Source organism: Echinops telfairi, unplaced genomic scaffold (assembly GCF_000313985.2).
Source record: "Echinops telfairi isolate 266 unplaced genomic scaffold, ASM31398v2 ScPeMD7_23;HRSCAF=83, whole genome shotgun sequence".
In the NCBI taxonomy this organism is placed as follows: Eukaryota; Metazoa; Chordata; class Mammalia; order Afrosoricida; family Tenrecidae; genus Echinops; species Echinops telfairi.
The window spans coordinates 87,353,733-87,370,895 of record NW_022103920.1 but is presented as its reverse complement, the minus strand read 5'-3'; the positions used below and the strand labels follow the sequence as shown (position 1 = coordinate 87,370,895).

The window sequence follows — 17,163 nt, the reverse complement described above, 5'->3', positions numbered from 1 at the left end:
GAACCACCCTCTAAGAGAGGGCAGCTGTGGGAACTGTCCCTGTGGGCCTCCGAGCCTGTAACTCCTGACCGGGCCTGAAAGCTTCATCTTCCTCCTTTGGAATATACGAGGGGGCTTCAAAAAAACCTATGGGGGAATTTCATTATCGTTCAATTCCACTTTTCCTGGAACTGTTGGAAACCCCTTCATAGCTGAAGTAAACAGCCAAGCTCCCTGCCCAAGCGGAGCTTCCTTCTGGCCCGGGGAGACAGCGTGCGTAAGCCCCATGCAGAAACGGGTCAGCTGTGCAGCATCTTCCACGGGGCTGACCGGAATGGGGAAAGGACGGGCAGAGCAGGAAGAGCATGATGAGAAGTTCTAGTTGGGAAGAGGGGGCAAGAGGCTGTAGGGACCCAGTGGCCTGACCTCACGGCTGGCACTTCTTGGAGTGCGCCTGTGGTTATAGGAACGTGCCTGTGTGTCTTCTACCGTCCAGCCTGCAGGCACAGGGACGGGCATCCCCATGGGTTTGTCTGCCTCTCCGCACCTCATTCCAAACGTTGTGGTTTAGGTGCAGTTGCATCGGCTCAATGTCATCAATCCTGTGCACAGCAGGAGGAAGCATTGCCTGGTCCTGAGCCATCCACCCTGTTGCTGCGACATTCGAGCCCCTTGTTGACGCCCCCATGTCAGTCTCTCTCCCTGAGGCTCTTCATGTTTTCATTGACCCTCGACCAGCCAAGATGCCCTTTTCCAGGCACGGGTCTCTCCTGGCAACATGTCCAAAGTCCGTGAGACGCGGTCTCCCTGCCCTGGAGTCTGCGGCGCATTCTGGCTGTTCTTCCTAGACAAAGTGGTTTGTTCTTCTGCAGTCCGTGGTACACTGAGCATTCTTCACCCACACCGCGAGTCAAAGGCATCGTCCGTTCTTCTTTGGTCTGCCTTACTCATTGTCCAGCTTCCACATGTCCATAAGGCGATGGAAAATAAAATGTCTTGCTTGTCATTGGCGCTCTGCAAAGAGTGTCTTTGACACTGATGTGCAAAAATTAAATGGAAAACAAGCCCATTTTCTTATTAACTTCCTTTTTCTTCTCTTTCCTGCTTTTTTCAATGTTCTAATCTATCTGTATTTAAGAAACCGGGATTCCTTCCCTATTTAGTCTTTGTTTCAAGGCAGGCTGTGCCCCTGCTGCCTCATAGGCACCCGTGGGTGGGAAGTGGGTGCTTCATGCCTGGACCACTTCTCGCCAAGAACGCAGCTTGAGAGACAAACCTCAGTGACATTTAGAACACAGAGGCCCGGGGCTTAAAGGGTTACCGGTTTGGCTCTGCTACCTTTTTGCTTCAAAAGATTTCTTTTAAAAAAAAATCACACTGACTTTATTCTAAATCTTAAGATATGAACTGATTTCTGTTTTCATTGTCATGGCGTTTAGAAAACAGCTTTTGCAAACAGCCTGCTACTGATACAGACAAGTACTGTTTTCATTACTTCGCATGAAAAAAATCACCTGAAAATGTCCATTTCTTAGTCAAATGTCATAGTCAAAATAAGAGTTTATTCTTCTAAAGTCACATACAAAGAGACTTCCAAACGCTTGTGGAAAAATGGGAAGAAAAGATAATGGGATTTTCCCAAGAACTCTTTTAAGGTCCCTGGCATTTATTAGGAAATTTTAAGCCTGCAGCCCAATGTTATGGACCATCTAGAAGAATCTTTTTAAGTAACTAACTTGGGCGTCGAATGTGGGGAAATACTTAACACGTATATTTTCCTATCAATTTGCCATTTCAAAGTCCAGGCACTTTTGCCGGCCTGAGCTTCAGGAGCTTTCCTTTGGCAAACACTACCCCTGATGAAGAACAGCGCCAGGCGTGGGGCGCAGAGATGGGGGAGTCACCCAGGTGCACGCAGAGCCCATCTCAGCTCTGACTTGAGCTCTAAGGCTTAGGGGGATCAATGCACAGTAGCGCTCTGGTTTGCATTCAGTCATTGTGGCTGGGTGTTGAACCAAAGAAAGGTTTAAAACTGCAGTTGATCAGGGCTTTCAGCTGCGCCATTTAAAATGTAAATGGCTGCTGCTGGGTGCAGAGAATTCTCCCAGGAGAGCTTAGGGGCTCTGTATAATTTGCAGCCCTGATTTCCATACTGCAACCTCTACACAAAGAGTCTATATAGAATGGCAGAGCAGAGCGGTCCCTTGCAGATAATGAGTGTCGTGGTTTTCTGCGTGCTCTGGGGAGTCTCGCATGGGCCACAGTGGGGGAGGAGGAAAGGAGGACCAGGCAGCGGGTTAGGCTCTGTGTGGATTCCCGCACCCCAGCCTCGCCAGCACCCCCTCTGCCTGTTTTGTTGTGTTGTGTGGTTGTGCGAGATTCTGTGTGTCTAAAGGATTCAGAGGCTAAAAATACTTGCAGAGAAATAATGTGAGCCAGATTCGCTCTTCCGTCTTCCAGGTTAAAACCCGCACCCTACAAATGGTGAGACACACACCGTGAGTGAAGGGTACTGCCAGGCAGACAGCGCCCAGAAATCCATCTCCCTGGGACTGCTTCCTCCTGGTGGGAATCAGACGGGGCAGCCAGGCAGTGCTGTACAGCAGTCCGGCGGTAGTGAACGGAAAGGGTTACTGTCATTTTCTAGCTGTTAGCTCACGCAGGGAGGCTGGAGGTTGTCCTGTGTTAGGGAACCCTAGGGACCCTTGCTGGGAGCCTCTCCCTGCCATCGTACCCATTGCAACTCATGAGGATGACCTTTTGAGTTTCCCAGACTGCTAATCTTTACAGGGGCAGAAAGCCTTGTGGTTCTCAGGGTCCCTCCCCCTCCCCTTTCCCAGACAAAAACATCTTCACTTTCATGTGCTTTCAACGTTAGGCTTCTTCTGAAGAAAGCTGCTTCTGCTTCTTCTTTTTTTTAATTGACCATTTTATTGGGGGCTCTTACGGCTATTATAACGATCCATACATCAATTATATCAAGGGAACTTGGACAGATGCTGCCATCATCATTTTCAAAGCATTTTCTTTCTACTTGAGCTCTTTGATAGCGGCTCCTCTCCGTTCCCCATCCTACCACCCTTGTGAACCCTTAACAAATTATATATATATTATATATATTTATATATATATATACATACATACATATCTTATGCTGTCCGATGTATCCCTTCACCCACAGTTCTGCTGTTTGTCCCCCTTGAAGGGGGTTATATATCCATCATTGCTGTCGGCTCCCCCTTCCCCACCTCATAAAGCTTCTTTTTAAAGATCAGACTATATAACTTTTAAAATGTTGGAAAACCACTGCTGTAGCAGATTTTTGCAAATGAGAGTGAAGAGTGGCATTGGTTTGAAGTGCTGGCGGCCACCCATAGCCTTCGAGATGCCCGGGCACAGAGGTGTGCACAATGGCGGGGTTAGCTGACTACCCGGTTGGGGAACACGATTCCCATACACACGAGCTCTATGGCTAGGACAACTTGAACCACAGAGATGGAAAATGGAGCTGGTACCCAGACCGGACCCCTCTCTGGAGACTGTCAGGTGGCGTTGGGACTTAGGGTGACTTTTAAATGTGTGTTTCCAACAAGGCCCTTTGTGGTTTGGCTCTAGGTGTGATGAGGAGGTGAATGAAAATACTCAGGCGAACACTTGGTACCTGGTGGTTGACGGCCTTTTCTTTTGTGTCTTCGTTTTTCAGTGCACTTACATCTCCATCGACCAAGTTCCGAGGACCCACGCCATTGTGATCAGCAGGCCTGCCTGGCTGTGGGGGGCAGAAATGGGAGCCAACGAGCATGGAGTGTGCATAGCCAATGAAGCCGTCAACACCAGAGAACCTGCTGCCGAGACGGAAGCCTTACTGGGGATGGATCTGGTCAGGTAGGGAGGCTGAAGCACACAGTGGTTCTTTGAAACAGGCTGAGGATCTGGACAGGATTTATCTTCCCGAATCGTGTGTGTGTGTGTGTGTGTGTGTGTGTGTGTGTGTGTGTATTTTAACTTTTTATTGTGAATTGGGTGAAAGGTTACAGAGCAGATCGGTTTTATATTCCACAATTCATACACATTTTGTTTCGCCTCATTGCTGGCAGTCCCCACAGTGTCCCATCCCTACCCCCCCACCCCCGTGTTTACGTGTTTGCAGTTTACATTCCTCTTTCTTTCTAAACCCTTGGGACTTTGTTCTTGGGTAAATGCTGCCCTTTTGACTTCAAATGGTTTATCCCAAGGTGTGCATACCTCACTAGTTTAAATTCTCCCTCATTGGCTTGTCTGTTGTTTGGCTGAAAATGGAACTATCGGGTGTGTGTATGTGGGGGGCAGGGCACATTTTCAGACCTGAAAGATGACTATCAGCTTGGGGAGTCCCACCTGTCTCGATTCGTCTTTCTGTGTGTGTGATTTTGAATTTTGTTCCACATTTTTCTCCCACTCTGTCTGAGACCTTCTCCTGTGATTCCTTTCACAGCAGTTGGTAGAGGTAGCCAGGCACCATCTAGTTCTTCTGGTCTCAGGGTCAGGAAGACTAGTGTTCCTATGGTCCATTAGTTCATTGAACCAATCATTTCCATACATGTTTGATATTCTTCATTCTTTTTCCCTCGGGACAGGGACAGACCAATAGTTGTATCTTGGATAGTGACACACAAGCTTTCAGACCTGTCACTGCTCCCCAAAGTAGGATGTAGGACGTTGTTGTTGTGGACTATGTTATGCTAATTGACTGTGGTGCCCCCCACTAAATTTTATATTTTATAAGACCTCCCCAGAGTAAAGCCTTTGATGTAAACTTGGAGGCAATGTTCAGGACAACAATGGGAGAGAGGCATCTCTAGACAATGTGAGACTTGTAGCCCATGAATGGCATGCCTTTTCAGGTCTGTCCTTCGGCAAACAGTGCTGGCTATTGAGAGATTCCCCAGCCTGGGGACATTTGAGAGTGCTGTGAAACCGAGGTGCATCTGACCTGGATCTACATAGCTGGAAGATGTGGATGGAGAATCTATATTTGGAACATAATTGGTACTGGGATTGTTAGCAAAGTCTGGGACAATAACAGATGTCAAGAATGATGAGAGGGTGAAGATTTCATCTTAGCCTTTTAATTTTAACTCTTTTCCTGGCTAGCTATTGCCATAAAAAAGGGGTTAGAAGAAGCCCCTGCACCTGGTAGATTCCTCCAGGTGGGTACGGGGGCCACCTTGATCGGATCTCCATGAGGTCAATGTCTGGTCTCAGCTTGGCACAGACAGTGAACAGTTTAGTCGAGGAGAGACAGATGCATACCAAACAAATCCTAAATGTGAGCAAAAAGCCAGAAGACTTCCTATGACAGTGAGTCAAAAGCATTGGTACTAGTGTACCATTTCATACATGAATAAGTTTATCCTGAACAAAACATGTTTAAACATGTGTCAGATCAGTAGATGGCTGCAGACAAGTTCTCTTAGTAACTCCCTTGTCTTCATTCCAGCTTCAAAAAAGGTCCAATCAAAACAGTAGATCCCATGCTTTGAAAATGATGATGGCAACATATGCACAAATGTGCTTGACACAATGGATGAATGTTATTAAGGCGCAGGACTCATCAGAGGGTCGTGTTAAAATGTAGATTCTGATTCAGTGTGTCTGGAGTGGACCTGGCCGTTCTCAACAGGAGCTCCAACCAGAATGATCCACTTGGAAGCTGTGTCTGTACCCAGGGATTTGTGACGTACCCGCATCTCTCAGTCTCAGATGGACAATGGACATGCTAGTGCCATTCAGGTCCTTGGATAGGTGCAGGGGTTGATCTGTTCGCATCCCCTGGCAGGGAGATCAGGTGGGAAATGGAATACCCTTTACCGGTGGTCCTGGCATGAGGGCTCAGAGGGTGAAGTCAGAATGGTGCCTGAATGGGTGCTGAGGGTCTGCTCAGAAGCTGTGCACATAGGGACATCGGAGTCAGTGACAGGCCAGTGCAAGTACGAGGGGGCTGCACAAAGTTTGTGGGAAAATGCCGGTCTCTTTCAGTTCCATTTTTCCATGAGCTATTTGAAGCACGCTGGTACTGGGAGCCTGAGCGTGAGCTATGGGCAGGCAGAGCATCAGGGAAAGCAAAGGCAGAAAGATCAAGTTAGAAACTAAGAAAGAAGAAGGGGCAGCTTCTAAAGACAGGGCTCTTGCTGCTTGGCAGGTGTCCACAGATGTGGGGGGAAGTCAGATCCTTGCTGCCAGACTGCTGTCTCATCCCACCACAGGGGTGGGCCTGCTCCCTGCTGCTGGAGACAATGGACTGCTCTCTGAAGCTTGGGACCATTAGCTTGGTTCCTGTAGGAGGGGTTTGCACCCTACTGATAAGGGTTCCTATGGAGACCCAGAGACCACCCTCTCGTTGTTGTGTAACCTATAGTGCAGCCCCTCCCTGTGACGTATGTCTCTACCTGTAATCAGTGGGCTGGCTTGCCCCCAAAAGGTATATAGGCATGGATCAGCAATATAGGCGGGACCTTTCGGACTTCTCTCTCAGACTCTGACCTCCCTGACTCTTCCCCCTCTCCCTTGTTCCCTTTCCCTCCTTCCCTTCCCCCTCTCTCCATGTGAACCACCAAGCTGGGCTGAGGTGAGCAATGTTGCTATGTATCATGCCTGACTGTATTATTGTATTATCTCTCATGCTCTCGATGATTTTAATATAATACTTATATATCTCAACCGTACAATTGTGCATTACTGAACCCGTTGAGTAATAGTAGTATTAGCGGTGGGGGCTGGCACCCCACCTCCCTCTGCATTATTATTATTTTTTATTTAATACTACACACAGATGAAGCCAGGGTACACATGGCTGGATGCTGGTCCACTAGCCTAAGAGTTTGTGGTGTGAACAACAACGCCACACCCCCCACCCACCCCCCAGGCAACCTGATAGATGGGCTGGTGGTCTTCTTCTGAAAGGATTTCAGCCTGGAAAGCTGTTTCTCTGCACACACGGGGTCACCATGCGTTGGAGTTGACTCCAGAACAACTAAGGACAACAACAGGCGTTTCTATGCTCCTGGAGCCCTGGTGGCATAGTGGGTTACACATGGGGCTATTAACCACAAGGTCAGCAGATCAAAACCACCAGCTGCTCCATGGGGGAAAGATGAGGCTTTCTACTCTTGTAAAGATTAGAGTCTTGGAAACCTCCAGGGGCAGTTCTACTCTGCCCTACGGGGTCACTATGAGTCAGAAGTGACTCTGTGGCAATGAGTTGGTTTGGGTTGGGCACATATTTGCCGGGACAGGTTGGGCCTTGGGAACAGGATTCTGCCTGCAATGTGGGCCCACCAGGGAGCCTGTGGAAAGGAGAAGGAGGACTTCCGGGTGCGACAGCTCCCAGTTTTACGGTGCTCACGGCACAGCACACTTGTTTGCTCTTGGTTCCTCCAGGTCAGAGCAGAGCTTCTAATGTACCGTTAACTGAAAGATTGCAGGTTGGAGTCACCCCTGAGGTAGCTTGGAGGAGAGGCCTGGAGCTCTACTTCTGGAAAAATCAGTCTTTGGAAACCATCTGATGCTCAGTTCTACTCTGATCTATGTGGAGTTGCAATGAGGTGGACAAAAGGGCAACTGGTTTTGTTTCTGCTCCTCATCTCTGGGGAATGCTGGGTGGTCAGATAGCTAATGCGGTGGCCGTTAATAGAAAGGTTAGAAGTTCAAGTCAACCCAGAGGCATCTTAGCAAAAGGTGATCTAGTTATGAAAAATGGACCCATTAAGTATGCTTTGAAACCCAGTTCTACCCTGACCTATTTGAGGTTGCCAATGGGAACTGATTTTACCCCTCTTAGAGAAGATGGCATTGGCCAGTAGAAAATGCTTTGTAAGCCAGGCTTCTAATGGGTTCTTTCTGTTACCACTCTCCTAAGGTTTTAAGGTCCAGCGTCATAAACCATTGCTTTATACCCAAGTCTTTGTAAATATGCATAAATGGAAAAAATGTCAAGTGGGTTGATAGGTAACCCTCTGCCTCTGGAAAGAAGCCTGTTACAAGATTGGGCTTGTAACATGTCATTGCATTAGTTTTCTGTCTCCCTGGAAGCACACTGAAACACCCATCAGGACATTCATCAGAGTGGCTGTGAATTTTAAATGTACGAGAACTGGCTGTGTTGCTAGGTGAGCAGGCTCATTGCCTCTGTTCGAAGACTCCTGTGTCCCTGCCACTAGAGTAATAATCTGAATGAACAGATTAACATACGGATATTTACGGAGTACCTATCAGGCTTTTTCATGTCAACCCAGGAGTTGGTATTGCTTTACATTTATAGATAAGGCAGCTACAATTTGAAAACTGTGCGTTACTTAAGATGATCCTGCCATTTGATCATACTGCCAGTTAGAAGTAGACCTCAAAGTCAAGTTCCCTGACCACTGAAGCATGTTTCTCTGCCACAGGAGGCTACACTCCCAAATTGGTGATCACCTACTGGGTCCCAGAGAGTAACACTATATATCTTCATGTTTATCATTCATAAAATCAATCTAATCAAAACCCAGTAATGGAGGTACTTCTTTTTTAAAAAAGATAGTTTTATTGGCATATTATTCAAATATCCTACAATTCACTAGTGCTGTGACATCTAGAAGAGGTGTGCAATCATGATCACAACCGGTTTCAGGACATTTCTTCATTCTTGTACTCTTCATTATTAGTTCCCCACTTCCCCCCAACTTTCTCTGCCACACCCCCGAGGAACCATTAATTCAGTTCCTGCCTCTAGCTTTACCTCTCCTGGATTTCTTATACAGAAAAACATTAAAAAACAAAACAAAACAAGAAACACCACCACCAACAACAAAATCAAACAAATGAAACCCTCAGTTGAAAAGATTGAAGAACTAGAACAAATTTAAAATGGATCAAGAGGGAGATCAAATGATAAGGAGATAAATTTTAACCTCGTTGCATCTGCAATAATTCCTTTTCCAATACCTTCTCCATGATAGGAAGGCTGGTCACATGCCTGGTCTGTGGTCAGAGGGGATTCACCAGCGGGATACTGAGTTAGTTAATTGTGCCAACCTGGCCGATAATCATATGTGGGGCTAATTGAAAGGTGGAGGGATAAATGGGTGGTGAGCCTCGCCTTTCTAGTTCTCGGGTCTCTTGTTTTGTGATGGTCGCACCAGGGTGCAGCTGCCTTAGCAGTTCCCTGCTTCAGCTTGCAAGATTGACTTCCTACAAGACATCCCCAAGGAGAAGCCACATGGGCCTATCCCGATGCAGCCCTGGGTGCTGGAGCAGCCGTGTGGAGACCCCTGCTAGTGCTGAGATGCTTATTCGTTCACTGACTCGGCTTTCCTCCTGCAGTCGGCATCATTGCCTCTGTTTTGTGAGGTGGGGGACATTGTGGACTGGTGTTGGGTTAATGGGTTAATGTTGGACTTGTGGGCTTGGGCAGCATTGGGTTGGGATGTTTTCATGATGTGCACATTTTCTTTACATAAAACTCTCTCTTATCCATGAGTTGCTGTGGATTTGTTTCTCCAAAGTACCCAGACTAATACAGATACTCTTTGTATAGGTGACATAAAACCGAAGTTCAAGTTTCTTATGTAACCTGCCCAAGTTCTACCAGCGGAGTTAGGCCGTTAAGTAAGAAGAAGACTGTGTAGAACGGGGCAGCCACCCATCCTTAGAGAGATCTCCAGTCTGTATCACTAGACAACATACCTGCGTAGACTAATAGAGGGCAAGGCTAGTTTAGGTGGGTGTTTGCTTTGGGATAGGCTGGAGAAAGGAGCCACAGAAAGAGGGCCTACTAAGAGCTGGGCATCTATATGGGAGACAGAGCTAGGAAAGAGATGGCTGGGGTCTTTTCCATGGGGGAGACACCACTGGATCCCCGACTCTCTGATGGGGTTTTGTCCAAAGACAGAAAATATTGCTGATGGTTACCTGAGTATGTGGGGCATGAATTCTGCCTTCGATGTGCTTTGTCAATTTCTGGTATTTGTCTATGTATTAACAGATTTACAAATGCTGCCAGGATTCAGAACTTAGCCTTGTCTCAATTGTTCACGACTGTGGAAATGATCACATACTTTGAAATGACTGAGGTGAACATCTTGTTTTCGTCCTGCAGGCTTGGTTTGGAAAGAGGGACAACAGCTAAAGAAGCCTTGGATGTTATCGTCTCCTTGTTGGAAGAACATGGACAAGGTGGAAATTACTATGAAGACGCAAACTCCTGCCAGAGCTTCCAGAGTGCATATCTGATTGTGGATCGTGAGGAAGCCTGGGTGCTTGAGACTGTAGGGAAGTACTGGGCGGCGGAGAAAATCACAGGTGGGCAAGCATGAGTGGTGACGGAAGGCTCTGGAGGTGGGGAAAGGCCGGGGTGTGAATGCAGCTTGCGGGTGCAGGCCTAGCCCTAGTCCAGTCCTGCTGCTGCTGTGGACCCTCTCTGGGCTGGCTTTTCATGCCTAGATGTGCCTCTCATTCTTGGACTCTGCTTCCAGATTAGAACCTAGAGTCCCTTGAACCTGGAGTCAAAAGAGCTGTTGACACTTAGGATTGGCTCTCCTAACATTTCATGGTTTCAGTTTGCTTTCCAGATAGGACCCAATCTTGACTCCCAGGTGTTTCAAGATCTAAGTTGTTGCTTTATTGTTTGGCCAGGGGGGTGGGGTGGCGATTCTCCATTCACAATAGGACAACAAATCAATTCCAAAGGGCTGTGCCTTATGCTTGGGTTCTCCCTCTAGGATAGGCAACATGGATCTGTGCATAGACCACTGAAAATACCCTGCTGGTCTAACAGGGCCATTTCCCTGTGAGACAGTGGAAGAGCAGAGGACTAGGTGGTTGACCAGGAGGATGGAATTCCTACTCTGTGGCCTCTCTACACTATCTTGTTCCTATGCTGGCTCTGAAAGTGTTAGGGTGAAGGCAAAGCAGTCTTGTAGCATCATCTCAGCATCTTCATTTGGAATGGATGGGATCCTGGAATGTGTTTAAGGGACTTCATGACAAAGGGAAGAGGGAATTCTAAGGGACAACTGGCTGGTGAAACCTCTCACATGGCCCTCAGGACCAGATGACAAACACATGATGTCTGCACTTCTCTCTCTTCCTATGCCCCGGCAGACATGGCTAGTCGACCACAGCACACTTGCTGAGGCTATATTTAGTCTCTGAATTTTTCTCCACTGGGCTTTCCAGGAAGCATGTCCACTCATGAGGATTGATGTTAGAGATGGATGAAACCTTGCCTCGGGTAACCAGAACCAAATCTGACCCGAGTTAAAAGCAGATTCATTGTGGTAGTTGTGTAGCAATTCAAAGTGAGTCCAGGGAAGAACAACTGTGAAGGTTGAGCACACTTTACTTAATACCAGACAGTCTATGAAATCCAGCTTGTTTCCTGGCCTATCTGTGCAAAGATTGTGTCTGCCGAGAGGAATGAACAGCTTCTTCTAATCCCCAAAATGATTCAGAAGGGTTGGTGGTGCCTTGTCAGAAATCCCAGGGGGTCTCTGCCTATGCCCGGTGCCGAGCGTGTCTCTGCTTGCCCACCTGGTACAGTGCGTAGAAAACCACTGCCTCATTGTGGGCCACCAGCTCTCCAGATGTCTTGAAATGGGAGAACTTGAAACTCCTTTATAAAACCCCTTCCTGAGATGAAGAACCTCTTGGTTGCAACGAGCGGCCTAGTCATTCTGGGCTTCAAAGCAGTCTCACCGTATTGAGTAGAACTTTTGATCTGTGACTACATTTCAAATGCAGAGTCTCTCTTCAAAATTCAGCTTTTTAAAAAACTCCTCAAAACCAATTCCATCTTTCACAGAAAAATTTAAATTTTAAAAAGTTTTTATTGTAGTCATTCCTCATCCTCATTGATTTCAAGTGCCCTGGTCTCAGTAGCTGTATGATTATGGTAGGATGTAGTGACTTTGAACCTTCCATACTAAGAAGCTTGAAAGCAAATGGCTATACATCAACTCTAGGGGGCAAAGAGTAACATCTATGGAGTTGTTCACAAGATTTTCTTTTTAAAATTAACTTTAAAAAATGATTTTCTCGGTTGCTTCATATGCATGTTAAAATCACTTATTTTGGGGTTAAAGCTAAGTCATTCGTTTAGGGTTAAAGCTATACTTCAAAAAAAATTATCACGTGACCCTTCCCGTTGCCCTTTGAAAAGATGAATGGCTAAAGACCAACGTCCCGTGGGCAGCAGGGTGCAGATGTGGGGGTGCCAACCCATGCAGCAAAGGGCCCGGAAAGACTCTGTCCAGCACCCTGACTCCAGTTGCAGGCTGTTCGGCAGGAGCAGCTTCATTGCAGCTTCTCGCTTGGGCGCGCTCTCTTTCCAGCGTGTTCCTCAAACATCTGGAAGGAAGCCCAACAGACCCCAGGAGCAGCAGCTCTGAGGGGCCCTTTTGACTACAACAGGTAACTCTGCGGTGCTTGCGTTTAGGCAGTGCCTTTGAGCCGAAAAGTCCAGTCTCCCTCTCTGTGTGGACTTTCAGTCCAGCCTTTGAGCAGACCGCTCAAGCCTGCTAACTGATGGGGAAGTTCCTAGCAAACACTTATCCGGTGCAGTGAATGGACCCAGAATGCTGCCCTCTTTGCTTCAGATTATTCAGCTTGGTGGGTTTGTTTTTTTTAATGTTTTAACAAAAATGTCACACACGCACACACTAAAGGGTATATCCTTTTATTGTAAAAGGGATTATGAGTTCTGCTGTGTGTGTGTGTGTGTGTTTTAATTCGGGGACCAGAAAAGAAGTTGCATGAAGAGGTTTCACATGTACATATTTTCAGAACTACAGAGATCCTTGAGCGGATGGGGCGTGATGAGAGGAAGAATTTCGCCAAGTGAAGCAGAGCCACAATCGGGGAAGAGGGTTTCTATAGATGCTCCGTTTATAGGTCTTCTGCGTAGCACAGTGTCTCCTTCAAAGAACCATGCCCCTTGGGGATGGGGTGTCAGCGTTTCTGTAGCTAGACAGGAGAGCTTGGAATGTTCCATTTTCATTCTGAACTTACGATCGGGAAAGTGATGATTGCTCATTTAAAATATGATAATGCCAGGTCATGCGAATCCAGACCTTCTGGGAGGTTTTCTAGAAAGAATACACAGGATCATTTGTTTCTCTATTAAACAGTTGAATTGATTCCTGTGGTTAAAGTCAGGAACCCTGGTGGTGTAGAGAGTTACTCATTAGACTTGCTAACTACAAGGTTGGCAGTTCAAAACCACCAGCTGCTCCGAGGGAGAAAGATGAGGCTTTCTACTCCCACAAAGAGCTATAGTCCAGAAACCCACAGGGGCCGTTCAACTCTGTCCTGTAGGGTAGCTATGAATTGGAATCAGCTCCATGCCAGTGAGTTTGGCTTTCGAGTGGTTAGTGTCGGCGGGGAAGAGGAAAACTCCCCGTAGTTGCTATGTCTGGAGGAATTCCTTACAAGTGTGTTTAAACTCGCTGGGCTTTGCCCTCTTTGCAGAGGGAGAGAAGTCCATCTGCAATCAGCTTTCCCTCACCACGAAGATCGACGCGGAGCACCCTGAACTCAGGAACTATGCTCAGAGTCGAGGCTGGTGGACGGGGGAGGACGAGTTCAATTTTTCTGAGGTCTTTGCTCTGGCTGATGACCATCGAGACTGCTGTGCAGGAAATAACAGCTTGGAAAACCAGGGAGGTGAGTTGGGATCTACCTTACGGTTCTCCATCTCGTACCCTTTGTCTTCCATCTATGGCAGACAGGAGGGCGAGCCATGCAGACGGTTCGAGAACAGGGCTTGTGTGCGAGGACCCAACGTGTGCTAAAAGTCACCCCAGGAAAGAAGACAGCTTTCATTGACTTTCCACTATGTTTTATCAACCATGGAAGGTTTTTGCTCCCAACAGCATTATTTCTCCTTTAAAAACGGTGTATAGTGTTTGTCTCTTAGAATACTTATTGCGGCCTTCCACATGTCCCATATTTGTATAGTTGGTTTATCTTCACCCTGTATTTTCTGCTTATCCAGTCCTCTCACTTTGCTCCGCTTTGAGAGCAGGGTGGGTGTCTCGTACTCACCTCAGGATCTCCCTGTGATGCCTGTGGAGTCCTTTGTCCCCGGAGTGTTGGTGGAGTTGAACTGTTAGGTGGAATTCTCTTCATGAGCCATCCATTTTTTACATAGCAGTGACTTTACCAGAAGCCATATTTAGGTCAATGTGGTGACTGGGTAGCTCTCTTGATTTGAGGCCTGAGTGAAATCCTTATAAATAATCAAAATGATATTTGCTAGTGAAACAAAAAATTACAAGTGAGCTATTTGGTCATTTGGAACAGAGATCGGCGAACTCTCACCTCTGGCATCTACTGGTTTTGTCCATAGCATTTTATTCGAGTACAGCCCCACTCGTTCTTGTATGCATCATTTATGGTTGCTTTGGTGATACGAGACAGAGTGGAATATTTGCATAATGACGACACAGAATTTGCAGCAGACAGGAGATGGTTCAAAATCCTAAAATGCTCATCTGACTCTATGAAAAAGTTTGCTGATTCCCAGTATTAGAAAAACGTGTCAGGATTTTTGCTATGGGACTTAACACATTATAAAGAGGGAGATTAAAAAACTACCAAAATTTTAAACGAGCACTTTACGAACTATTCTCAAAGCTGAAAGTATCTTAAAGCTTTTTTGTTAAAGAGTAAAGCTAGCTTGATTCAAGTGTACAAGACTTGCTATGAAGTAGTCTTGCCAGAACAACCTAACCTAAACCTGGCCAAGCCTTTGCACCACGTTGTAGTTCATAGGAACAGGAGGGCTCTTATGAAACTTTGTCATTGGACAGTGTAAGATATGACAGAATAATAATAATTTATAAATCATCAAGGGTTCATGAGGGAGGGGGCAGGGGGGAGGGAGGGGGAAAATGAGGAGCTGATACCAAGGGCTCAAGTAGAAAGCAAATGTTTTGAGAATGATGATGGCAACAAATGTACACAAATGTGATTGACACAATGGATGTACGGATGGATTGTGAGAAGAGTTGTACGAGCTCCCAATAAAATGATTTAAAAAAAAAGAATGTAGATATGAGTAACCCAATTAATTGGGGGGAAAAAGAAAGAAAGAAACTTTGTGGAAAATTTCCATTACTTCTTAATTCCATCAAAAGCATTTTTTGGAGCTGGCCAGTACGGAGGAGCATATTAAATATAAAGCATGGTGATGCCATCTGCAAAGTCAACTGTTTTCTACAGAAAAATCATCAACAAATACAATTTCTCCAACAAATAAAAGGCAAAGAACAAAATGAGAGGCAGAACTTGAAAGAGATTTAAGAGACGTTATGAATCCCTTGGCTCCTGATCCAAGCCCGTTAACTCAGAAAACCTTAGAGGGAAAGACCCCACATAGCGTGGCTCAAAGGAAATGGCAGGTTAGTTCTCCGCCACGTTACAGTCCAGATGTGTGCTTGGCTTGCCCTGCCTCCTCCCACATGGCTTCCACGTGTGGTTCACTTACAGCTGTCATCCAGTGGAAAAGAACAAAATGAAGGCAATTACTCTTTTGTATAGCTCTGATGAAGGAATTATATATGTCTGTCCACTTTTTCATTGGTCAGAACTTATTCCAGGGTTACCTCTAGCCACAAGGGAAGCTGGGAAATACAGCCTAGAGCTAGACGGGAAGGTTACCAGCTATAATTTCAGGGGTTCTGTAGTGGTGTAGTGGGATACTCATTGGGCTGCTAACTGCAAGGTCAACAGTTTGAATCCACCTGTCGCTCTCAGAGAGAAAGATGAGGCTTTCTGCTCTTGGTAAGATTTAAAGCCTAGGAAACCCAAAGTAGTAGTTCTAGTCTGACATCTTTGGGTTGCTCTGCATCAGATTCAACTCAATGGTAATAAGGGTTTTGTTTTGCTTGTGTGTGTGTGTGTGTGTGTGTGTGTGTTACTTTTTTTAAAAAGCATTAGGAATGAATGGATTTTGGTTAATAGCCAGCCACTATTATATCTCGTATTTATCTCTATTATTTTACAGAAAGCATTACTGTACAAACTATGATTGACATCTTACGTGACAAAGCCAGTGGAGTCTGTGTAGACTCAGAATCGTTCCTCACCACAGCCAGTACTGTGTCCGTCCTGCCTCAGAATAGAAGCTCACCCTGCATTCACTACTTCACGGGGACACCAGATCCATCCAGGTTTGTCTAGCGCACAGCCAAGCAGGCAGGACACAGGTTCTTCTTCGGAAGCCCAGTCCCCAAGCATCTCCTAAGTTCCTATTCCATGTCCGTCCTTGTCTAGCAGGGTCATGTTTCTCTGTCTCTTTGTGGGATAAGTGAGGTTCTTGGTGTTAGTGAAATAGTATTTATCACAATCATGAAATCAAATGGTTGGTTTTAAGTTCAGCAGTTGTGCACTGAGTATTGATCCTGGGCCAGGCATTGTGCTCTATCTGAGGGGTGCAAAGATGAAAAAGACACACAATGAGATAGAAGGGGAATGCCCCAAGATTGATCAAAATAGGCATTTCCTATGAATAAGAGCACAGATGGTCCTGAGGTCAGATGGACCAAAGCAACTTCAAGTGCACTAGCCATTTCTTCAAGGCATTGCGTTTCAGGGGGGTTATTTCTGCTCTCTGTGCTACAGCCAAAGTGCAGTTTGGCACCATGTCTATGAACATAAGAACAATTTGATGGCATTTTGAGTCACTCCTCTGTCACTAACCCCCATATAGGGTTTCTGAGGCTATTATGGGAACAGATAGATGGAGGATTTGAACTACCAACCTTGCAGTCAGCATTCCAACACTCATCTAGCAGCATCACCAGGCTCCTAAATTATTTCATCTCTCTAAGTTTCACTTGAATTATTTGTACAGTGGGGATAATACTGGCCTTTACATGCTTGACAAGATGATCAAGTGAGATAGATAATCCAAGTCAAATGCATGGTAGGTTTAGGTTTACTAAGATCTCTGATCCACCAGGCTGACAGAAACTCCAGTTACCAGCAATGTTCAGTCATGGGCATTGTTCTTTAGGAAACAGGAGCCTTGGATGAACGGGTTGAAATCTAGAATGATCATACCAATCCTTGGGACCTTATGCCTTAGACCATAGTTTAATGATGCTGATAAGTCAGGGCTTTGTGATGCTCAAGCTCTAGTGACACAAGCCATGGGTTGGCTGT

At 46.2% G+C, this 17,163-nt stretch overlaps 1 protein-coding gene across 1 annotated transcript in view; it reads left to right on the top strand.

Annotated features, from left to right (window-relative positions):
- Positions 1 to 17,163, top strand: part of SCRN1 (secernin 1) — a 34,566-nt gene that overhangs the window by 9,426 nt on the left and 7,977 nt on the right. The window contains exons 2-5 of the mRNA XM_004702752.2: positions 3,683 to 3,864; positions 10,097 to 10,299; positions 13,465 to 13,659; positions 16,004 to 16,169. Coding sequence (XP_004702809.1) covers positions 3,683 to 3,864; positions 10,097 to 10,299; positions 13,465 to 13,659; positions 16,004 to 16,169 — 746 coding nt within the window. The remainder of the gene's footprint in view (positions 1 to 3,682; positions 3,865 to 10,096; positions 10,300 to 13,464; positions 13,660 to 16,003; positions 16,170 to 17,163) is intronic.